The sequence below is a fragment of the Asparagus officinalis genome, chromosome 7, assembly GCF_001876935.1.
Source record: "Asparagus officinalis chromosome 7, Aspof.V1, whole genome shotgun sequence".
NCBI lineage: Eukaryota > Viridiplantae > Streptophyta > Magnoliopsida > Asparagales > Asparagaceae > Asparagus > Asparagus officinalis.
The window spans coordinates 150,597,223-150,623,132 of NC_033800.1; the positions used below are offsets into that span (position 1 = coordinate 150,597,223).

Below are 25,910 nucleotides of genomic sequence, written 5' to 3' on the forward strand. Positions count from 1 at the left end.
CAAAGCTTAGATCTTAAGGAATCGTCAAAAACTCAAGTTTTCTGCTCTGTTTGCTCTCTGTGCTCAGATCCCTGTCAGTAATGGTCATAGGGGTATTTATAGCCCTCAGGAGAGTTTTAACTGAAAATACAACGTTATGTGAAATTTTGCCTGCGAGACAGTCTTGTCTGTCTCGGCGGCCGAGATAGTTATGACTGTCTCAGCTTCCGAGACAGCCATGACTGTCTCGGAAAGCCTGAACTGCCCAGCTCTTTTTTCTGTAATTGACTTCCCACGTTCTAAACTCCGTTATTTTGGTAGTTATCAACGTGATTCTCGCCCACAATGTCTTCCACGTTTCTGAACAATTGATGGCCACGTGTCCTGCAGTTATTTCAGCAGTTTCTGAACACTTCAAAGCTGTCTCGCGTGCGAGACAGCCGACACTATCGCGTGTGAGACAGTCCACACTGTCTCGATCTTTTCGAGACAGCATAAGGCCATTTCTTGTGATCTTCGGATGATCTTCTGTTTGCCTTGAGCTGTATTTAGATATCTATCAGCATTTTAAAACCGGACGGATACGGTTTCGGATACGGATCCGATTTCAGATTTTTTTCCGAATACAGATTCTAATACGGATATGAGGGTTGCGGATACGGATATCCGCGATGTAATAAAGATTGGGTCCCAAAGTTCAAATTACAAACCACTAACCGCTATCCCAAAACCCAACTACAACTAAAACCCTAGGTTTGTGATGTCCGCCTCCACTCCACCCAATTTTCAGCCTCCAGCCACGATCTATCAATTTCCAGCCTCCCTCCAGCCCTCTGTCCAGGCGTCGTCTCCGTCCAGGCGTCAGATCCTCGTCTTGTCCAGCATCAGATCCTCGTCTTCGTCCAAGCGTCCAGGCATCGTCTTCGTCCAAGCGTCGTCGATTCGCTGTCAGATCCTTCGATCCGCCGTCAGATCCTTTGATTCAAGCATTAAGCCGTCGTCGTCTTCGTCTAGGCGACGTCGATTATTGAGCCCTCTTATGGCTCTAGCTAGGAAGTACAACTAGGATAAGATGATCTGCAGAAAGTAAGTTCAAGTTCTTTTTATCTCTGTTGAATTATTTGTGAAAATAATTTTGATAAGTTTTATTATTTGGGACTTGTTTAACGAATGGATAGCATGTGGATTTAGTTTTGGAAACTATATTGTCTTTTAGCTGAAAAGCGTGCCTAAGAAATTGTTGTAGATCCAAGATTAATTTTACTAGTGCAGCATTATTGTTAGTTTAATATCAGCCTGACTCCTGAATCTCTTCTCAATTAAGAGCATATTTATCTTACCAAATTACCTTTGTGTGTTATTCTGATTTGTAAAAATTTCTTTGGTTTGGGTTGTTGGCCAGCTTACATTGAATCACATATCTGCCATTGTTTTCTCAAAAATGAATTTCTTCTGCTTGCAAATTTGTATTTTAGTACTCAAGATGGTCCTTAAGATCGCCTCCCTATTTTGTGGAAGCGTTTTGAGTCATAACCATGCAACAGTAATACCAAGGTTTCAGAGAGTATTTCTTTGATACCATCTCGTTTTCCACATTCACGAGGGTCTTAATTGTTTGGATTGGTTTCCCCATGTTAATTTTCAAGATTAATATCAGCTTGCTGATATTAGTTTGTGAAAAGCATCGTGAGATTCTAGTTCCAACTTTGTATAATCACTCTTTACCTGGAAGCTAAGGACACATATTTTTTTCATACTAACTACTAAGTCCCTTGAATCTTTTGATCAAGATCTGATTCTTCAGTTTCTGTTTTTTGATGCAAAGGATATCTGCAAGCATGTTGTGCTACTGAAGATTTTGGATGAAGATTATATGTCTAATAGATTTGTGCTCAATTTTAGTTTTCAACCGATGGTTTATGAAGATTATATGTCTAATAGATTTATGTCGAATATCCGTTTATATCTGTGATCATATCCGATCCGATTCTCAAATATCTGAACCGTATCTATTTTCGATAAGTGCGGATATGGTTAAGGTTTTTTCTTACCGAAGGTGATCCGTATCCGTATCCGTTTATAAAAAGCGGATATGGATATGGTAAGTGTCATATCTGAACCATATCCGCTCCGATAACACCCCTACTCCTTAAGCACCTGGTTGCTAACAAGTCTCAACCCCTTTTCCAATTCAATTTGCTTGTTAAAATCAGTGTCAATGTTGAACTCAATGTTGAACTCAGGTCGTGAACATCCTCTTCATCATATTCATATAAGCTTTCTAACTCTTTTGTGTTGCACTCACTCTCATTAGAATATCTAGGTAAATCTTTAGAGTTCTCTCAAGTTGTGGTTCCGTGTGTAGCACTCTTATCTCTCATAGATGCATTATAATTCTCATACATTTTATTTTCAACAAGAACATCATCATAACCATTATCAGAAAATTCAAAGTCAAGACAATCTTTTCATTAATTTCACCCTCAGTTTCTACATCAAACATCTCATCTTCACTTGCATTCTCATTTTCACTACAAGATGGTGGTGGTGATGGCAGTGGTGGTGGTTGGTGGAGATTTTGAGGCTGACTTCTTGGTGGTGGTGTTGGTGATGGTGGTGGTGTTGGTGATGGTGGTGGCAGTGATGGTTGGGGGGTGGGGGTCATGAGGCTCGCTTCTTTGTGGTGGTGGTGGTGGTCGAGGAGGTGCTGGTAGTGGTGGGTAGGGATTTTGAGATTGACCTGGTGATGGTGGTGGTTATTTTTTAGACTGTTTACATGCGAGATGGGGATTTGCGGATTGAGATGGATTGGGTTCACAACCATCAATGTCTATGATTGTGGGTTTCTAAGCACCATCAGTAATATGTACAATTAAGTCACCAATATATTCATCAATTGAACCACATATACTGAAATCCTCTTACTTGGCCCAAGACAGGAAATCGTGTCAATAATATCTTGATCTATAATAATTTGCCTAGCTCCTTTTTTCAATTTTATTTTAGGGATCTTATTCCAAAATTCAGCCACATTATTATATTTCAATATATTTCGAACCACAGCTGAAAATATACAAGTTTATATGTTACATTACATGCAAAAAAAATCAAACATTTATCAATTAAACAATTAATTAGACCATACAACTTGTGCAATTAAGAGAAACATATGCAATTTAGACAATTTCTACTTTAAAATATAAAAGCCCTAATTTTTCCTAGCCCCTTACGTTCACGGGTTAGTCCTAGGTTAATTTTCAATCTTCAAAATCCTAGATGGGTTACTCAACAACAAAACTCATATGCAAGCTCCAATTTTGAGTTTCACGTACCTTCACTTCAAAGATGCCTAATCACACCAACAGCTTGCAGGAATCTTTAGTATTTCCACGGATCGATGGTGAAGACGCACAAACGACCACACCAAATTCGATTTCAAGGCCTAAAAAAGAGAGGAAAAGGTGGGCTTTTTGCTTTATTTACCGACAACGAGAAAGGGGGTGCTTAGGCCGGGAGGAGGGGGTGAGGATCGACAGCGCGATATGAGAGAGATTTCTAAGCCTTTTTTTAATTAATTAGAGCGACAAATTTCTAAAACCAACCCTTTTGCAAAAATATTCCCCAAAATCAATCTGTTTCTGCTTTAATAACCAAAACCGATCCACTTTCAGCCTCTGAAATTGGGTTGGTTTGACGAAAAAAATTTCAAACTTCACCTGAGTTAAACTCTCGTGAAGTTTTGTTATGTAAAAAACTTCACGGGAGTAACCGACCCAGTTTCAGCCCTGAGACTGAAACTATTTCGGTTTTGGTAATTAAAGTTGAAACATATTGTTTTCTGAAAATAAGTTTAAAAAATGGTTTGTTTTGAAATTTGTTCCTTAATTAGAATGGCTTGTGGAGGGGACCACGTATTACATTAGACTATGGTTAGCGTGAAGGTTACAATTTGAAGACTTTCACGTAGATCGCTGAAGGTTACAATCTGACGACCTTCACGACAACCGATGAGAGCTCTAGTTCAACAGCATTCACAATCAACATCGGGAGTTACAATCTGACGACTCATATTCTTAAGGAGCCAAGACGAAGATTACAAGACAATGATCTTTGCAACGCTATGACAAAAGAGATTACTTGTTGATAATCTCTCCAAAGCAAGACACGAAACTCATCACCGTGCTCTAAGACCAAAACGCGGAGGTCCTCCCCGTGTATCAACACCAAAACGCGGAGGTCCTCCTCGTGTGTCAACAGTAAAACGCTGGAGTCGGACCCACGTCATAACATCAAAACGCGAGGGTCGAACCCACGTTATAACATCAAAACGTTGGAGTCGGACCCGCGTTACAACATTAAAACGCTGGAGTCGGACCCGCGTTACAACATTAAAACGCTGGGGTCGGACCCACGTTTTTCAGCACCCAGCGAGTACCCAACTCCGCGTCTTCATTCTAAAACGCGGAGTTAGGGTCCGACGTGTGCGTTTGACTCGTTCAAACACGAGCTGAACGGTTGCAGGAACCGTTTTTCCTCCACGATTTGAGGGATTTCCGCCCCACTTAGGAGCGGATTAAGGGGGCGGTTACACCCCTTAATTCCCTATAAATATGGGTAAACTCGATTGAGTTCAGGCTGGCTTTTTGGATCTGGGACTTGGCAGCAAAGGGGGAGATCTTGGAGCATCATAGATTGAGAGATCAGCATTCATCCTTTGGAGCATTCCTTGAAGCCTTCGGCCTTGGCTTGAGAACCGATCCTCGGTTCAAATCAACTCTTTTTCAAGAGTTTCCAACTCGTCCAGAGTTATCAACTCGTCCAGAGTTTAAAACTTGCCACGCAAGTTCTCCACAACGTCAAATCGTGAGGAGAAGATATTGTTCCAGTGAATCAAGATATTCGGATCGTTAACGGAGAGCAAACTCGACGCGAGCATTCGAGGGAGGCACTCCATCGCTACCTTGAAGAACCCAGTTTTAAACAAAGGAGAGAACCAAATTCGTTCTCTTCTCTTTTGTAATCAGATTGTAATCGGAATCAAAGAAATACAAGTCAATTTTCTTTTATTCTCTTCATTGCAATTTTTCCACAAACACCCTATAAATAAATACATATCCAGTAAATGATTATCATAGTGTATGATGTCATCTAATCTCACGTAAGAAATTTATGTACAACGGATCAAAATTTGTCATCATCCTTATCATAGTAACTTACTTTCAGCCGTCGTCGTCTTCGTCTAGGCGTCGTCGATTATTGAGCCCTCTCTTATGGCTCTAGCTAGGAAGTACAACTAGGATAAGATGATCTGCAGAAAGTAAGTTCAAGTTCTTTTTATCTGTTGAATTATTTGTGAATTTTTTTTGATAAGTTTTATTATTTGGGACTTGTTTAACGAATGGATAGCATGTGGATTTAGTTTCGGAAACTATAGTCTTTTAGCTGAAAAGCGTGCCTAAGAAATTGTTGTAGATCCAAGATTAATTTTACTAGTGCAACATTATTGTTGTTAGTTTAATATCAGCCTGACTCCTGAATCTCTTCTCAATTAAGAGCATATTTATCTTACCAAATTACCATTGTGTGCTATTCTGATTTGTAAAAATTTCTTTGGTTTGGGTTGTTGGCCAGCTTACATTGAATCACATATCTGCCATTGTTTTCTCAAAAATGAATTTCTTCTGCTTGCAAATTTGTATTCTAGTACTCAAGCATGGTCCTTAAAATCGCCTCCCTATTTTGTGGAAGCATTTTGAGTCATAACCATGCAACAGTAATACCAAGGTTTCAGAGAGTTTCTTTGATACCATCTCGTTTTCCACATTCACGAGGGTCTTAATTGTTTGGATTGGTTTTCCCCATGTTAATTTTAAAGACTAATATCAGCTTGCTGATATTAGTTTGTGAAAAGCATCGTGGGATTCTAGTTCCAACTTTGTATAATCACTCTTTACGTGGAAGCTAAGGACACATATTTTTCATACTAACTACTAAGTCCCTTGAATCTTTTGATCAAGATCTGATTTTTCAATTTCTGTTTTTTGATGCAAAGGATATCTGCAGGTAGGTTGTGCTACTGAAGATTTTGGATGAAGATTATATGTCTAATAGATTTGTGCTCAATTTAGTTTTCAACTGATGGTTTATGAAGATTATATGTCTAATAGATTTATGTAGAATATCCGTGATCATATCCGATCCGATTCTTAAATATCTGAACCGTATCTGTTTCTGATAAGTGCAGATATGATTAAGGTTTTTTCTTATCGAAGGTGATCCGTATTCGTATCCGTTTATAAAAAGTAGATATGGATATGGTAAGTGTCATATCTGAACCATATCCGCTCCGATAACACCCCTACAGTTTCCACCCAACGGCGGAAACTGGCAAAGATTAATTGAATTGAAAGAGCTTACCGCTGACAGCAAAGCTCAGAAAGCCGTGAAGAGGGTTTTTTTGGGTTGTATATATACCCCTTACATGTTTCATATTTGCATAATTGTCTTTTAGATCTTGATATTTACAAATTTGCCCCTCAATTCTCACACATTGAACTTCTCTACCATGGGTGTTATCGGAGCGGATACGGCTCGAATATCGTACTTACCATATACATATCCGCTTTTTATAAACGGATACGGATATGTATTTTACTTGGTTAGAAAAAACATTAACCATATCCGCACTTATCGGAAACGGATATGTATCAGATATTTGAGAATCGGATCGGATATGATCACGAATATAAATGGATATTCACATATAATTAGAATTACAACCAAATAAGTAAATGTATGTGATTGTAGGCTTCTCCTTAATTCACATATAATTAGAATTACTAAACATTTCACTAGACAACCATGACACAACAAGAAAATCATCCTTAATAACTAATCACCAAAAACCATTACAAGAGCAAACCCCTTCGCGAAAATGATCCTTACTGCCCATGACACAACAAGAACATCATCTCTGACGACAATTTCCCTCCCATAAACCTTAGAAATTAAATTCATTGCTTCATGACAATCCCCACATGATTTCTATTCAATTAAATTAAAAAAACTTAATCAAAAATCTTATACACATGATATAACATATTGACAATAAAATAAAGTGGGGTTTTGAATTGACCTTATGGAGAAACTGCTCCTTTCCTCCAACTGGTGTATGAGGTGAAACTGCTCCTTTCCAAATGGCGTTCGTCCAGCCGTTCGCCGTTCGTGTTCAATTGATCGACGACGAAGACGAACGACGAAGAATTATTTGTGTGTATATATATCTCATGCTTTTGTTCTGTATTTTGTGTTTTTATTTTTTTCTTTTATATCTTTTATTCAACTAAATTGATTAGATTTTAATCCTTACATGGTGTTTTTAATTTGGGGCAATTATTCTCCTAGATGATCATTCTAATTAATCTAAATAAAAATTAATATTTGTTTGTTCTTTTATCATATTCATGCAGGTAACAGTGAGATTTTAATCCTTACATGGTGTTTTTAATTTGGGCCAATTATTCTCCTAGATGCTCATTCTAATTAATTTAAATTAAAATTAATATTTATTTGTTCTTTTATCATATTCATGCAGGTAACAATGTCTGTCTTTAAAGTATCATCAAATTGAAAAGTGCAAGGCATAAACCAGGTTTTATTATTTCTTTAAATTTAAGCATTTTAGGGATCTATATTTTCTATAATTTGAATATAAATGTCTGCTAGAAAATATGAGTCTGAATATGCAAAACGTATGAAAAAAAGAAAAACAGAAGAATTTATTCAATCTAAAAAAGGAGCACTTGATAGGCTTGTTACTAATACTAAAATCAAAACTTAGAAAAACCAATTGAAAATTTAAATGAAAAAACAATTGAATTTTCACCAGAAGATGATACTTTATTAGGACAAAAAGAAATCTGTCAAGAACTTTCTAATAATCATAAATCTAATTCACCAAATATTAATATTAGCGAAGAAGATAATAATAATTTATAAGAAGATGAGTTAGTTGATCAAGAAGATAATTTTTTAATTATATTGATGAAACTATTGTTAAAAATATATATGATCTAGCACAATGAGAAAACATAAATTCAAATTTAATAGATTTATTAGTTGAAAAAGGTCCAAGTAGTGAAACCAATTTATGTTTTCCAAATGATGAAAATTCTAGACACTTTTCTACTGTTCATTACATTCGAAAATTACCAAATGGAGAAAAACATGATAGGAGATGACTAGTATATTCAAAAGAATTAGAAAAAATATTTTGCTTTTGTTGTAAATTTCATATAAAAGGCAGAAAATTAAATTTTATATAATATCTATTTTTTAAAAGCTAATATTTAATTTTTTTAAAATATTAAGGCCCAAATATTTTTCTCTACCTAGAGGCTAAAAAATGCTTGAGACGGTCCTGTTGTGATTTCAATTGAAAATTTGCATCCGAACCAAAATCTTGTTTGATTTTTTTGTTCATACAAATAACATTTTCAATTTGATTTTTTCAAAATTCCTATTACACGACGATGCTTCAAGATACAATTCAATAGCCAAATTGTCAATATCAAACTTTATGGTTTAAATTATAAAATATATATGAGGGGTCTATCTGTTAAAAAATCCCTTCTGTTTTGCAAAACCTACATTTTCCTCAGTTTGTTGTTCCTTGCTCACTCTTCTCAATATCTGAAACCCTTAAATTTATCCTTGCTTGTTGATAAAAAAGGGTATTTCCCTCCAGATTCTCTTTCATTCGATCAATTGAACGAAAATAAGAAGATAAATGCGCCGATTACTATTCCATCACGCTCGAAATTTACTATCCTCAACAAAAGATCTCTCTTCTCTACAATCTCTGCGTCTGCTTCACGTTTGCATCATTGGAAGCGGCCCCGCTGGATTCTACACTGCTGAAAAGGTTTTTTTTCTGTTTAATTTTCTTTAATTTGCAAGTATTTTTTGATAGGTGTCAATTAAACTATCAGCAATAAGCTAATTGTTTTCATTTTATCTCCGCAGATGTTGAAGGCTGATGATAAAGTAGAAATCGACATTCTTGATCGGTTGCCAACGCCATTTGGGTTGGTTCGATCTGGGGTTGCGCCGGATCATCCTGAGACAAAGGTGATTAGTTAATTTTTAGGAGATTTCACAAACGTTATGTTAGATTAGTGAAGTATTTTGTGTGGCTTGTGAAAATGTGAAGTATTTTATATCCAATGTTTTTTAGGCAGTAAAGGATGACTGCATATGTCATGCTGAAAACCAACACAAATAATTTAGGCGCGAGGTATCGGACCAAAATTACTTCTAACAAGCGAACACATGGATCCTAAACTTAAATATGTTCAATAAACACATTTTTGAGATGTATGATCCATTAAAAAAACTCATAGCACGGGGTTATGATTGATCATACCTTATAGCATGTGCATATACATCACAGAATCATATAATATAATAGAAGTCGTTTGAGTTGCATAGATTTCTTCAGGTGTTTTTATTATCGGATGGTTGTGGGATTTCTTTTTTGGGTCTGAATTAGAATGTAGTGTGTGTTATTAAAGTATTTTGCTGTGCAATTTTCAAGCAAAGTTCGCTGATTCACCAATGTTTCTCAAAAGAGGTTACTATAGCTATATATTTTTGATTGTTTCTCATCTATTCTCACTATAATGTTAGAGGTTTAAAGCCTTTGATATCTGAACTTGGTGTAGTGTCAGTCTCAAATATCGGGGGTGGGGTGGGGGGTGTATTAAGTGAGAGAATAAAGTTTATAAACAATAGGGATGTAAAAAGGATATTAATTGGCTCTTTTGGAAGATGAAACATAAAAGTAGTCACAGTCAAATAGTATCTTTAGAAGGTCAAATGGGGGAGAAAATGCTGGTTTTCTTGGATCTAACGCTCATCTCATAGTACCAGTCAAATGGGGGAGAAAATGCTGGTTTTCTTGGATCTAACGCTCATCTCATAGTACCATTTCTTTATTGTTATTTTGTAGCGAGAAAATGCTGGTTTTCTTGGATCTAACGCTCATCTCATAGTACCATTTCTTTATTGTTATTTTGTAGCTTGCTGCTTTTTACTTAAACATAATTTACCAGAAATTTGGCAACAGATTGTAGTCAACCAATTCACCCGTGTTGCTACAAATGAGAGGTGTTCGTTCTATGGAAATGTGTCTCTTGGGAATTCTGTCTCTCTTCCAGAGCTGCGGCAAATATATGATATAGTAAGTACACCCATCAAAGATGCGATGAAGCTTTAAGTTTAATGAGACATGTCATATTCTTAGCTTTATTTTTGTATAGCTTTCTCCTAAAATTTTGGTTTTTTGACTGATTATGCACTCAAATAGGTGGTACTTGCTTATGGTGCTGAGAGCGATAGGTCTCTTGGCGTCCTTGGAGAAGTATGTTTTTTTCTAGTTATAGATAATCTTATTTCCATTATTTCTAGTAGTGAATTTGTTTTTGCTGAAATGAGTTTTTTGGTATTTGATAATTGGAAAGTGAAGAGACGTGAAAAATTGATTGCCGATGTCATGGCAAACATGAGTTTTTTCCCCAGAATAAGACATATATGTTTTCTTTTTCAGTTTACCACCTTCTATTTGTTTTTTTACCTCTTAGCTTCTAAGCTAAGTTGCCCTAAGTGGCATTTCCTTTTTTTAGGGTGGGGTGGGGTGGGGTGGGGTGGGGTTGTTTAGTTGAATCGAGGAGGGAATTCTTTCATACTATCACAACCTCAGCTGTCGTGTGTAAAAGTGGAGCACATTTAGCAACTTTTGGTGTTTCATTTGAGTAAAAGAAACTATGAAAGTTTGGGATGAATTTCCATAGATGAAATGAACTGAGACTAAAATAATCGTAAGCAGTAGAATAATTATACGAAGAGAGACAATAAAAGTTACTTCAAATAGATTAAACCAATCATCTTAATGTCCTCTCTCCCTATCACTTTCCTATTATGTACCTTATGTAGAAGTAAACGAGTTTCCCATTCTTCTATTGACTAGGATGGTGTGATCAATTGGCAAATGGAAAGTTTCACTTCTATCTAACCAGACACCTTTGTAGAAATCATATCATATCATATCATATTTTTTTACTTATAAAAGCGTGAGTTTGGGAAAAACTTTTCATGGACAAAAATAAACTTGATCCTTTTACATATTACATTGTAACATATTCTAATTAGTATTGTCATTAACTAAATGAGAAATTATGGTAAGAATATTTAAATATATATCATATGTATGTGTTTCATTGCATATGAAAATATTTTATTGATAAATGATTAGAAATTCATAATTTAGAAGTTTGTTTTTATCTTTAGATTTAACTATCTAAGGTAATTAGTAAATACATGAAAAGTTATTATCCTATCCCAATTCAAATCTTACAATATCATACTCCTTATAAAAATGTGAGTTTAGATAAAACTTTCCATGGATGAAAAATACCCTAGATCCTTTTACAAATTAAATTGTTATCCTATTCTAATTTAATATAAATAATTAATTAAATGAAAATTTATGGTAAACATATTGAAATATATATCATATGTATGTGTTTCGTGTGAAAATATTTAATTGATAAAAGATAGTTAATTCATAATTTGATATCTTTAAATTTAATTATCTATAATAGTTAGTAAAGAGAAAAAAATTATTATCCTATCCTAGTATCTTTAAATTAGGAGATAAGGAATTGATAATTAGGAGTTAGTTTTTATCTTTAAATTTAATTATCTATAGTAATTAGCAAAGAGATAAGAAGTTGTTATCCCACCTGAATATTTTTTAACTACAAAATCATGATAAAAGATATGGATTTGATAATTATAAAAACACCCAAAAAATTAAAAAATTACAAAAACACAATAAAAATCAAAGATACAGAGTATATACATTGAAAATCTACAAATTTGAAATTTGCTAAGAGTACCCTACAAACCTAGAAAATTCCAAAATACTCCCTTAGAAAATTGCAAAGAGTACCCAACAAACCTAGAAAATTGTGAAATACAGAGTATATACATTGAAAATTGAAATTTTTTTAAATTACAAACGTCGTGATAAAGGATGAGGGTTTGATAATTATGGAAAACATCCTCTAAAATTTAACATTTATTTACAAAAAAATTGAAATAAATCAAAGTTACAAAGTATTCATTTGATAATCTACGAATTTGAAATTTCCAAAAAGTGCCCTAGAAAATTGGAAAATTGCAAAAAACTCCTATAAGTTTTTGCAAATTTTTAGGTGTATTTTTAATTCCTTGATTTTGTGATATTTGTAAATCTTTAAATTTTTAGCGTTTATTTGTAAATTTTAAATTTTAGATAAGTAAATTGGTCTAGCTTAATTTCTTTTGTACCTTGAAACTGAAGGGCCTCATACATGTTTGATATACATAATGTGATACACCTGTTGGATATTAGTAAGAGTTTCAATGATATTTGGCGTTTAGTGTCAAACACCCACACTTACTAGTTGTTTAGTGAAATTTACCTATATAGATTCCAATTTTTATGAGGATGGATAGCCTATTATAATAAAACCATAAACTATACATAAACAATCAAAGTATTTTATCACGTGCAATATACGTGCATCCTAATTAGTAGAACAAAAAGCGCAAGTTAATTTCCATCACTCCTATCCGTTCTTCCAACAAAATGAATTGATCTAAAAGATATTAATATTGTTTCAAGTTGTTTTACATCTCAAGGTAGTTTTGAAGAATGTGTTTTATTTTAATGTTTCATCCTTGTATCTCGTGAGTAAAAGCATCTTGTTTGCCTCTTTTACTTGCTTCCTCTTAATCAGGATTTGCGTGGAATATATTCAGCAAGAGAATTTGTGTGGTGGTATAACGGGCACCCTGATTGCTACAATTTGGAGCCAGACTTAAAACACACAGATACGGCTGTTATATTTGGTCAGGTAGCTCTGGAACCTCTGTGAGAAGATCTTTTCCATCTATTATTCTACTCGTATTGCAGAAATACATACAAAGCCAATTTTTTATTCTTAAATTAACTATTAAACGCAGGGGCAGCCACAAGTTCTTAAGCAAGCGACACACGGAGATATTTGTTGCTATCTGTATTTAACTGATCTCATAAATAGGTTTACATTCTTCATACACAAACATGATGACTTGCTTGTTTGCAAGTAGTAAATGATGATGCCTTGAGGAGGATGCTAATTAGGCCTGTTCTGGAGTATGTTTTCACTGGAAAATGTTTCATCACAGGGTTAAATAAAACATGATGGTCATAAGTCATGATGTAATTTGTTGATTAACCCATCACCTGTAGTTTTGCTAGGATTAGCCTAATTAAATATTGAGTTTATTTTATTGTACTTTATTGTTTTTTATTTCCATAGCACTTTTGGTATATTGAAGGTTAAGCATTTACCATTTCAAGCTTGGTAAGGGTGTTCCTCACGCTGCAAATATCTTTTCTGATCTAGAATTAGTACTTTGTATTAGTTGTTTTCCTCCCTGTGCAAAATTCCACAACTAATGCGAATTTTATAGGAAATCAATCTGATATGGTTATTTTCTAGTATCCATTATGAGGAGTTAGTCAGTCACTTGGTCCCAGTTGTCCTTTTTTCACCAACGTTGATCTTTTTTGCCTTGATCAGCTTAGGTTCCTAAGCAGTGAACTTTATGTTTCTCTGGTAACATGTTTTGATCCTGAAGCTAATGTCCTGAGAAAGTGTATCGCTTGGCAAATGTCGATCAATGATCCTTTAGGTGGAAGTACTTGAATTATTTTGTCTTTAACATCTGGTTTATGGGGGCAGCATTAGCATCACCATTCAAACCTTATAGAGGCATTATCTCATTTTGTCATATACTTGAACCTGGTTTGTTGTTTCTCTAGAATAATACCATTTCCTGATGATTAAACATACAAGCACCTTGATCTGGTATGTGTGTGTATATTACATTAGAAATACTGGTGACAAGTGTAGTCTTGGTCCATTTTTGTTCCTCTTGCCTTTAAGATTGCTCCAAATAGACCATAATATCAAAAGCATCTTATTTTCAGGGCAATGTTGCTCTTGATGTCATCTTATTTTCAGGGCAATGTTGCTCTTGATGTTGCTCGTATTCTTTTGAGACCTACAATAGAATTGTCCATCTTATTTTCAGGGCAATGTTGCTCTTGATGTTGCTCGTATTCTTTTGAGACCTACAATAGAATTGTCAGCCACAGATATTTCCTCTCATGCCTTAGCATGTTGCTCGTATTCTTTTGAGACCTACAATAGAATTGTCAGCCACAGATATTTCCTCTCATGCCTTAGCTGCCCTCCAAAAAAGCAGTATAAGGTTTGTTGTTATTAATTCATTTCAAGTTTCAACCATACACCCATGTATTATTCGGGTTGATAGCTAAGAACATGTTTGCGAACTTTGGATTATATTCCACTTGGATTATAATACAAATGTGTTATAATCCAAGTGGATTATAATCTAAAGTGTTTGGTAAGTTTTGAAAAATTTATTTCCAATTGTAGAGTGTTTGGCAAATGAGCGGATTATAATCCGTCACTTTTATCAAAATATCCAAAAAGGATGTGGGTTGTTGGTGAGTTAATAAATGAGGCCTTGGATTTAAATCATAATTGGTATAACTGTCTTTTACTTGATCAAACCTGATGACTTATAATCCATATCTTTTGGTGGATTATAAGAAATAATAAGCTACTTGCCAAACATTTCAAGGTGGTTAATAAGCGCCAAAAGTGGCTTATAAGCCACTTTGAACATTTGTAAACATGCTCTAATTTAGCTTGACAAGTGCTTTAATTTGGGTATTTGTTTGTTTTTTCATTGTCATAGGAAAGTGTACTTGGTTGGAAGACGGGGCCCTGCTCAGGCAGCTTGCACAACAAAGGAACTCCGTGAAATTCTTGGTATAGCTTGTTTGGTATAGTTCATTTGATTACCTAAATGAAAATTTTGCTGGTTCTTATTGTTAGGGAAACACCAACAAGAACGCCTCAAATGGATACATAATACACAGAATAAAGGCACAAAATTAATTATAATACCCACAGATATACGTGGTTCACTCTTTCGGAGCTACTCTACGGTGCAACGATGACGCAACACAGTTCTTTTATATTTCAAAAGAAGATAAAAGAGAACACCCTCTCTTGATCAAGATACTCGAAGAACTCTCATAAACTCTCTATGTTATTTCTCTTACTCTTCTATAAGAGTTATTTCTGAGATGATTTTTCCTGAAGAGTTTTGGCCCTATTTATAATGTTTGGGAAACACTACACTAATAAATATTATTGGTGTGACCCGTCACTAATAATATTTTATTGGTGTAACCCGTCACCTTTTTAATTTCTCAAAAATTACGGCACCGATTTTTTTCTATGTCAAAGAAGGTGGGCGGCTGACAAAAAAGATGGGCACCGATTTTTTTCTATGTCAAAGAAGGTGGGCGGCTGACAAAAAAGATGGGCGGCTGACAATTTCCCACTTGAAGATTTGATTGAGTATCAATCATATTTTTACACCATTCTTGGTTGCATTATCCGGATGTTTTGTATCTTTGGTGTCTTGCACGACTCTCAACATTCTTAACCGAGGCCATATGAGGCTGCACACAGCCTCACCTTCTCGAGCGGAACTGATTTGGTCAGCATATCGGCTGGATTGTATCTCATATCAATCTTCACAAGCTTAAATTCGTTTCTGCTTTGCCATCTTCGTACGACATGATGCTTAACGTCAACATGTTTAGTTCGAGCATGGAATGCGTCGTTCTCTGCTAAGTGAAAGACACTCTTTTGTTGCCTCTGTTGCAGACACGTACTTCGCTTCGGTTATCGACAAAGCCACTGTATCCTGTAACTTGGATCTCCAACTTATTGTTTCACCACCCAAGATGAAGATATACCCGCTCGTGCTCCTTGAGTCTATGTCCCTGGTGTAGTCTACATCACAAAAGCCCTCTAGTTGCAATTCTACCTCGCCATACTCAAGATAACGATCGGACGAACATTTCAAGTAGGGTAGAAGCCACTTGATCGCACCCCAGTGTTGCTTTCCTGGATTGCTCATGAAGCGGCTCACAACTCCACTCTGTGCAATAATTGGTCTCGTACACACCATCACATACATTAAACTCCTGATGACAGATGCGTATGATATGTTGGCCATGAACTCATGCTCTTCAGCAGTCTCTGGTGCTTGGGTCTTTGATAGCTTGAAATGGCTCGAAAACAGCGAGCCCACTGTTTTAGCTTTTTCCATGCTAAACTTTTTAAAAATCTTCTCAATGTAGGCCTTCTGAGACAACCTCAACTTCTGTGCTGATCTTTCTCTGATGATCTTCATCCTAAGAATTTGGTTTGCTGGACCCAGATCCTTCATCTCGAAGCATTCAGAGAGATGCCTCTTGAGTTCTTTAATGCGGGTCAAGTCGGGCCCAGCAATCAACATGTCATCAATATAAATCAAGAGTATTACATAGGATTCACCATATTTTTTGATGAAGCAACAGTGGTCCGTGCTGTATTTGAGAAAACCGTTCTCCATAAAGTTCTCGAAGTTCATGTACCACTATCCCGGAGCTTGTTTTAGGCCATACAAGCTCTTGCACAGGCGACACACAAGGTCCTCCCTGCTTCATTACTCGAAGCCCATTAGTTGATGCATATAGATTTTTTCCTCCAAATCTCCATGAAGGAATATCGTCTTCACATCCATCTGTTCTAGGTGGAGATCTCGAACTGCTACAATGCTCAACACAGTCCGGATTGTGGTCAACTTGATGACGGGGGTAAAAATATCAGAATAATCTATCCCTGCTTTCTGTTCATAGCCCTTCACTACAAGCCTCGCCTTGTAGCGTCTCTAACCATCGACTTCATCATTGACCCGATAAATCCATCGATTGTGAAGAGCCTTTCGCCCTCTCGGAAGCTTTATGCGCTCCCAAGTCCCATTCTTCGTTAATGATTTCATTTCTTCCTTTATGGCAGACTCCCACTCGCCCCGAACTTTGCCAGTCTGCTGTACCTCCTCATAGCTCTTTGGCTCACCATTATTAGTCATTGGAAGATAATTCATGATGGAAAGATACCTCTCTAGCACCCTTGGATTTCTTAAAGCTTTGCGAATTACGATCGACAGCTCTGCTTGATTCTGCTACTGTGCATCCGACACGTTCTCTTGGTCTTCATCTTTTATACTGACTGGTATCTCACCGCTGTCCTCACTATCAATAATATTTGGGAAAAGGAGTGATAGCTGACTCACTCATCTTTTTGGTCTTGTATACCGTATTCTCATGGAACACGACGTCACGACTACGCACCACCTTGTATGCATCGTGATCCCAGAAACGATACCCATACTCATCTCCTTCATAGCCGATAAAAGAGAGCTTTGACTTTGGATCAAGCTTTGACCAGTCAGTAGGATTGGTCATGGCATAGGCGTCACAACCAAATACTCGTAAGTGATTTAGGTTTAGCTTCTTTTCGATCCAAGCCTGTTCAGGTATCCCATAACTGAGGTTCGCGGTTGATTAAGCAGTAGTATTGACAGCTTCGACCTAAAAATTCTTGGGCAATTTGGAGTGGATCCTCATATACTTCTGGCGCGCCAAAATAGTGCGATTCATACGCTCCACCACTCCGTTGTGCTGAGGTGTGCTTGGGACGGTCTTCAGTCTCCTAATCCCATGGGACGAGCAGAAGTTCTCGAACTCCTAGATGCAATACTCACCTCTATTATTAGACTTTAGGCACTTCAGATAGGACTTGTGTTGGTCCACACGTCGGTGTGCACCAACTCCAATTTTTATAGTTTTGGAACCTGTCCTGTCTTGTTGAAGCTCACATTCTTCTGTTTGCCTAGGATGCAATCCTCACAGAAAGTCAGATCAATCTTGTTCAGACCCAGAAGCCTCTCTCCCGCAACCATAATCTGCATCCCCTTCTCCCTCATGTGGCCAAGTCGTCGATGTCAAGTCATGCAGTCGATAGATGATGATGATGATGCTTGTTTTGCGACAAGCAAGTGTAAAGAGACCCCTCGCGTTTGTCGTGTGCCACCACCAGGGTACCCTTGGACACCTTCCGGCTTTCCTGCTCGAAGGATACTTTGTAACCGGAGTCAGTCAGTTGTCCGATTGATATAAGATTCCTTCTGAGATCCGATACATGCCAAACGTTGTTCAACATCAATGTGGTCCTGCCCTCCATCTTGAGGGTACAATTTCTCTTCCCCGAAACTTTGTAAGGTTGATCGTCGTCAGGATAGACTGTTCCTAAGTCCACGTACAGATAGACTGTTCCTAAGTCCTTCACGAGCGATGAAAGCAACTTTTGTTGTAAGGTTGCATGGAAAGATACGCCGGAGTCAATGACCCACGCATCACTTTTGTCTTCTAGGGATAGAATAAGCGCATCTGAATTTGTTACGTGCATGAGATTGACTGCACCGTCAGCCTGATCATTCCCTGCTGATGCCCGAACAGAAGCTCTGCAGTCTCGTGCAAAGTGACCATTTTTTCTACATCTGAAGCACTTTCCTTTACTGTAACCATTCGGATCCGGCCCTTTAGACTTCCCTTTGGACTTTGATTGACATCGTTGTCCCCTACCCTTCTTCTGCGCATGCCCTTGTGCCTTAACATGCAGAGCACTCGTACTGCTAGAGGCCTCAGCTCCTGAAACTTTGTGGTGAGATTCTTCATCCAGAATTACCCCAATCACTGTGTCAAGCTTTATCTTGTCATTACCATTGGCGTTGCTCATCGCCATCATCATATTCTCCCATGAATCTGGTAGACAAGAAATAACAGAAGAGCTTGGATCTCATTGTCGAACTTGAGATCTACTGCAACAAGTTGTTGCACAATAACTTGAAATTTGTTCAAAAAGTCCGTCATACAAGCTCATTGTTGCATCTTTAGATTGAACAACTTCTTCATCAAGTACACCTTATTTGAAGCAGATAGCTTCTCATATAACGCCTCCAATGCCTCCATCAAATCCTTGGTGGTGGTCCCATGTGAGATGTTGTAAGTCACATGTTGGTGAAAGTTAAGCCTGGTGGTGGCAAGTGCTCTACTATCGAACATCTTCCACTTATCGTCGTCCATCTTCTCAGGTTTTCCCGCCTCTCCTTGGAGGGGTAGGAAGAGAACCTTCTGGTACAAATAATTTTCTATTTGCATCCTCCAATACCTGAAATTTTGATCGTCGGACTTCTCAATTCGAAGCCTGTTGTGTTCAACTGTAGATCTCATGGCGAAAGATTAGTCTTACCCGAACTGTATTTGTAAATAGTATCAATACTTATAAATAGTACCATACTTGTGAATAGTGCCTAGTACCTTTAAAGAGTAAATGATAATCTAACTTATTTTCTGATGCGGAGGATTCACTTTTAGTAGTAGTCACAGAGCATACGATAAACAGATATATATACTCTTAAGTCAGGCTCTAATACCAATTGTTAGGGATACACACCAACAAGAACACCTCGAACGGAGACATAATACACAGAATAAAGACACAAAATCAATCACAGTACTTACAGATATATATGGTTCACTCATTCGGAACTACTCCACGGTGTAACGACGACGCCTAGTTCTTTTATATTTTAAAAGAATTAGATTAAAGAGAACACCCTCTCTTGATCAAGATACACTCCAAGAATTCTTACAAACTCTCTCTATGTTCTCTCTTACTCTTCTATAAGAGGAGTTGTTTCTGAGATGATTTTTTCTAAAAAGTTTTGGCCATATTTATAGTGTTTGGGAAATACTATGCACTAATAAAATATTATTAATGGGACCCACCACTAATAATATTTTATTGGTGGGATATGCCACCTTTTTAATTTCTCAAAAATTGCGGCACCGATTTCTTTCTTTGTCAAAGAAGGTGGCGGCTGACAAAAATGGTGGGCGGCTGACACTTACAATTTGAGTTGGTCTGTAAATAGGTTTCTTTTATCAGTGAATAAATTGGAATAATTTTTGTTTGCGATGGATGTTCTATTAATATATATGCTCATACAAAGGATTTTTTCCCCTTGCAGGTATTAAGAATGTAAATGTTCACATTCAGGAAGCTGATCTAGTGAAATCTCCTGCAGACGAGGTATATGCTCAACTACCAAGTGAAATTGTAGTTTCAGCATGTCTTTGTGCATTGTGAGATTTGTTTTCTGATTTCCATTCAAACATCAATAATTTATATCATCTTTTATCGTTATTATGGACTGATATATCGGCAGCAGGCTTACTTTTACTAATGTGTTTGAACTGTCTATACTTCCACTTAGCTTATCAGGTTTTTCATGACCGTCTTTTGGTGCACTTATTTTTAATATTGTGTGATCAAATTAACTGTTCATTTTTGTTATATTCTAACTGCAGGAAGGACTGAAAAACACTAGAATTCAAAGGCGTGTATATGAATTGTTTGCTAAAGCAGCTACTTCTGCTCCTCATCCAGCAGTTGACCAACGGGAACTTCATTTTGTTTTCTTCAGAAAGCCAGAAAGATTTTTGTCTTCAGATGGCTGTAATGTTAGCGGCGTGCGCCTTGAGAAAACATGTTTGAAAGGTTGGTTTTCCTAATGAATTATTAGTTGATTTTAGAAACACATCATCTCTTTATGCACAGTGTGACCTCAGGTATAAGATAATATTGTTTTACTGGGCCAGTATGTCTTTGAAACATGAACGGCACGGCCTCTGTGTAAAATTTCATGGTTTTCTTTAGTTTTTTCCTGAAAATTAATTTAACATTACTCTGTTTTATCAAATACATATTTTGTTACCGATATTGTAGAAAATGGCGGTTCTGGCAGACAGGTGGCAGTCGGAACTGGGGAATTTGAGAATCTTAATTGTGGGTATGAACTTCATTTTCTTCTTTTGTTTACTGGGCAATGGCTCAAGCTTATCATATCTTGGAACTTGAGCATTTCTCCCCTTCTCTTGCCGAATATTTTCTGATACTTCTATGTTTGTTAATTCATGATTTCTGTGTTTAGGCTTGTTTTGAAAAGCATTGGTTACAAATCATTGCCAGTCAATGGCCTGCCATTTGACAGTCAAAGAGGTCAGAACAGTACTTACCTGAAAGCTTCTGCTATTTACGCTCTTAATTATTCCACCACGGTTATTGGCTCATATCGACTGCAGTCAGCACAAATATTTAAATGTGGGAAAAAGGACAAGAATATAGTATCTCAACATCAACTTTCTAACTAGTAACAAATGATGATTACTGTGTTTAGGCTTGTTTTGAAAAGCATGTTACAAATCATTACCAGTCAATGGCCTGCCATTTGACAGTCAAAGAGGTCAGAACAGTACTTACCTGAAAGCTTCTGCTATTTACGCTCTTAATTATTCCACCACGGTTATTGGCTCATATCGACTGCAGTCAGCACAAATATTTAAATGTGGGGAAAAGGACAAGAATATAGTATCTCAACATTAACTTTCTAACTATTAACAAATGATGATTAACTTTCTGTTTTGGTTGGTTTAACATCTTTTCTTTTGTGCTCTGTCTCGTTATGAATTTCGTCCACTATAATCCTTGACAGCACAGCCTCTTTTTTTTTTATAAAAGAATAAATTATATTGAATTAGCAAACTTTACCTGTAGAAAGATGACTACAAATGTCCTATTTTGGTTGGCTTCCCTTTCATGCTTAGGATTTCAGAATTGATCACATCCATATAACCGAACTTTCACTGCAAAAAAAGATGTCAAAATTAGCATTTAGAAATTTATTGACCAAGTAATAGGATTATAATCCAGTACTGTTATTTGGTTGTCTTGTCATTGTTCTTCTCACATTGCTATCTAGAAAAGAACTCTTGAAGCATACTATTTACCATTATAAAGTTAACATATAATGTAAATTGCAGGTATTGTTCCTAATGTGAAGGGCAGAGTTGTTAGCAGCAATCAGACAGAGCATGAGAAAGTGGAGCATGGTCTTTATGTTGTAGGATGGCTAAAAAGGGGCCCCACTGGGATCATCGGTACAAATCTCTATTGTGCCGCGGAAACAGTAAGTGCAACACAAGCATATGAAAGCACCAAACATCATAAAGACATTCCAGTAAATAATAAATACCCTTGGTTATGTGAAATTTGATCTTATATCTAACAATTCTTAATATTAATCTCCACCAATGGGAATTTTCTACAAGCAATTCAAGAGAGTTGAATGACATAACAATTCTTAATATTAATCTCCACCAATGGGAATTTTCTACAAGCAATTCAAGAGAGTTGAATGACATTTGGTTATCATGGATAAAGTCAGTGTCCAGTTTATTAAGGAATATTTTATGTATTGTTTTCATGTTTCTCGTGACAAATGCATGTTATCAACGCTGTTATCATACTTGCCAGTTCATTTTTATGTTCATATTTTTTGATGTATTAACACAATTATGTTTCTTGCTCATCAAATTCTGGACATTGTTTATCTATTTAACGGTTAATAGCAGATATGTTCTCTGTTGTGTGAAAGTGTAGCTACTTGTGCCCCCTAAACTATTTTATTATCACTTAAATGCCACTACTTTCAACACATTATTTCTCATGTTTGGTTGATTTGTCGCATGGGAATCACAATAAATTGTCTTTTACCCTCAGTTTAACCAAGAAGAGACTGAATTGCTCTCTAGATCTGGGGACAACGTAGCTTTGTATGTGGTGTAGAGGTGTAAGGCTACTAAAATAGTTTAGGAGGCATATGGCTATACCACCATAGTACAATTCTCTACTGCATGGCGGAACCATAAGTGCAATTCAAGCATATGAAAGCATCAAATATTATATACAATATTCCAGAACATCAAAAATACTCCTGCTTGTGTCAACTTCATCTTCTATTAAAGGCTTCTTAATATTAATTTCCACAAATCAATTTTTCTCTACAAGGAATTTAAAAGTTACTCGAATGGCATTTGTGAATTATATTCATATTTCTCGCAATGCATGCATTTTAACAACTCTGTTATATCGTCATATTGCTAGTTCATGCTCGTTTTCAAATTATCTCATGTTATTAACACAATCATGAGTATTGTTCACCAAATTATGTATCTTTTGATACATTTCTTTTCCCTTCTCGGTCTGCTTTATAATATAGGGTGAATTTCGTAGACCCCCTGTACTGTTGCCTAATTGTGCATAAACCCCTTGTACTATTGTAACTTTGTAAGTAGACCACCTGAGTGGAAACTTTTGGACTCCTTTACCTCAGGACATCAATTTGTTAAAAAATAATTCTCTTTTTCTAAGGGTAGAAGAATGGGAAAAAAAATCCATTCAAGGGGTCCATTCAAGGGGTCCACAGTTAATCCTTAATGTACTCTACTGCTTTCATTACATTTCGATTCACCTGGACTGGTGCTGGTACTAAAATGACAGGTCATGAGCATATTGGAAGATGTACACAAGGGAGAATATGTGCAATCATCTAAACCTGGAAGGGAAGGGCTTCTCCATTTATTAAAAGACAAAAATCTCAGATTCGTGCCTTTTGGTGGTTGGGAAAAGATAGATTGTAAAGAGAAGATGAAAGGTCAGCTTCAAAATAGACCAAGAGACAAAATCACATCCTGGGAAGAACTGCTCAAGGCTGCAAATGAATGACGAAAATATTCTGGATTCGGTATGGATCGTGCCTTCTTAGCATCAGATTTCGTTGATACAGAATTATTTAATTGACAAGTATAATGTACCGAGTTGAGTTACTATAATTATTTATTGAGCATGATTTTGTATCATTTACTTACAAATAATGGGAACATGTGTAAGTTCCATTTACTGTAGTAATAATTCAAGCTCTCAGGAAAAGTTTTGGATTGTATAAATGCAGCCGTTAAACCTGGACAAGTTGTAGCTCATGTTTGGTAGAGATTGTAGTACATATTGAACGCATGAACGCTCATGTTGGCACTGGAAGCAGCACAAACTATGGCCTTGTGTATGCAGACTTCAATTGTCCTTTGGTAAATGTTTATGAAGAGGAGCCATCTTGGGCTCTGTAGGGTTAGATTTCATGATTTTTTTTATGTATTGAAGTTTTAGTTAGTTATCTGATTACAATTATCAAGTTACAAGTTGAGTATTTTACTTTGATATTAAGCATGTTTCCTCTTTTGAGCATTCACACTAAGTGAATCTGCAAATGATAATGTTGGCACATCAGCAATCTAATTAACCTCTCTTCTTGGTAGTTCAGTCCGTTGAGATCACTAGAAGCTGTACCCCACTTTTCTTCTTATTATTTTATTAATTTTATTCTAATATTAGTCTTTGAGTAGGGTACCGTGACTATCTTGCTGTTTATGCTTCCGTCGGTTTCTTTTATTGGTTTCAGATTCCGCAGCCCCGCTTCTTATTATGGGCCGGGCGTTATGAAATGTTTGCCAGCAACTTTTATAGAGGGCCTAAAACAATGCAGGAGAAATAAAGAATCACATGGAGGGCCTCTGAAAAGAATGAACTTTAAAACCATGCCCATATTTGTCATAAAAACCCCGACTTAACTTTGGACGATTATTGTATAAACCCCCATAACTATGAGAAAACCCCCTAGGCGTTAAAACACTCCTAAGTGTAGAGGTTATTGAAAAATACCCTTTAACGTTGAGATTTTATAAAAAAAACCCTCCTAAGTGTAGAGGTTATTGAAAAATACCCTTTAACGTTGAGATTTTATAAAAAAAAAACCCTCTAAAATTAGAGGGGTCTTCTGAAAAAATCTCAAATTTAAAAAGGAGGTTTTCTGATAAAATCTGAACATTAAAAACGTGGCGGTTTTCTTAATAATCCCTACATCTATGGGGGTGTGCGATTATCGTCCAAGTTAAGGGTGTTTTTAATACTTAGACTTTATTTTTTATCCAGATTTTTAACTTTTTGTAGTCTATTTTTTTCACCGTTTACGTAGATTTTACATGCTATTTACAATTGTTTAAAATTGGTACACTCATCCTCCATTTGTGTATGATTTTCTACTGAGGGCCCTTTCGATATTTATCTTTTTTTTTCTTATTCTCCCAAACAAAATATTTATATCGGGGTGGAAAGGTAAAAATGAGATTATAGCTTTTAATAGGAGATTCCCATACTTTACGCGGAGGCTCAGTGGGCCAAAGCCCAGCTATTCTGTACGCGAAAAATTTCAGATCTTGCTGCATCCTGTTGCAAAGTCTTGTGTTACTTTTACCTGAGAGTTCTTGGTTTTCGTCGTCTCCATTTCTCTCCCATGTATTTATTCTCTGTTCTACTTCTGTTTTCATGATCTCATACAGTATACCTTTATTTTTTACACCATATATGTTTTTCCAAAGGTGAATTTTTTAAAGAAAGAATTTCATTAGTTTATTTGGCTATAGAAATCTGGATTAAGCGCCTTTAACATTTGCTTTAACCCGTTTACCCAAAAAGTCTCATGATTGCTTAAATATGCAGATGTGGATAAATAATTTCGGTAAATTTCATGTAGACCCTTGCTGTATCATGTCAAGTTTGATAAAAGCAGATAAAAATCATGAGTGAAATTGTTTTGACTTTTGCCCTTATGAGCCGCGTCTTATGGTTTTTTAATAAATAGTAACCCTCAAACTTAAGAGTAACATGATACTCGGGGATCTATGTGCAGGTAGCCTTTATTGTGTTTTAATTTTAGTGATTGCACATCTCGAAGCTGATATTTTTCATAAGGTAAAATAAGGGTGTCCATCCGGACCGGCCCAGACTTGGCCGGGTAAAACCGGAGCCCGGACCCAAGCCCCGGTTGCCTTGGGCCCGGCATCGGACAGGCCCAATTTTTAAATTTTTTACTTTTTTAAAGTTTTTTAGTTT

The 25,910-nt window shown here is 36.3% G+C and overlaps 1 protein-coding gene across 4 annotated transcripts; it reads left to right on the top strand.

Annotated features, from left to right (window-relative positions):
* On the top strand, positions 5,181-24,112 carry LOC109850991 (NADPH:adrenodoxin oxidoreductase, mitochondrial). Of its 4 annotated transcripts, none has more exons than XM_020421087.1 (16): positions 5,181-5,296; positions 7,574-7,630; positions 8,711-8,902; positions 9,004-9,108; positions 10,106-10,219; positions 10,346-10,399; positions 12,822-12,938; positions 14,060-14,077; positions 14,252-14,343; positions 14,857-14,930; positions 20,095-20,156; positions 20,435-20,624; positions 20,853-20,916; positions 21,058-21,125; positions 21,947-22,092; positions 23,466-24,112. In XM_020421087.1, exons 3-16 carry the CDS (start codon positions 8,768-8,770, stop codon positions 23,688-23,690), a joined length of 1,464 nt encoding a protein of 487 aa, XP_020276676.1. In that variant the 5' UTR covers positions 5,181-5,296; positions 7,574-7,630; positions 8,711-8,767; the 3' UTR covers positions 23,691-24,112. The 4 variants fall into 4 exon arrangements, with proteins under 4 accessions (XP_020276676.1, XP_020276675.1, XP_020276678.1 ...); XM_020421086.1 differs by having other exon boundaries at positions 8,726-8,902; XM_020421089.1 differs by lacking the exon at positions 14,060-14,077 and adding an exon at positions 14,164-14,251 and having other exon boundaries at positions 8,726-8,902; positions 14,319-14,343.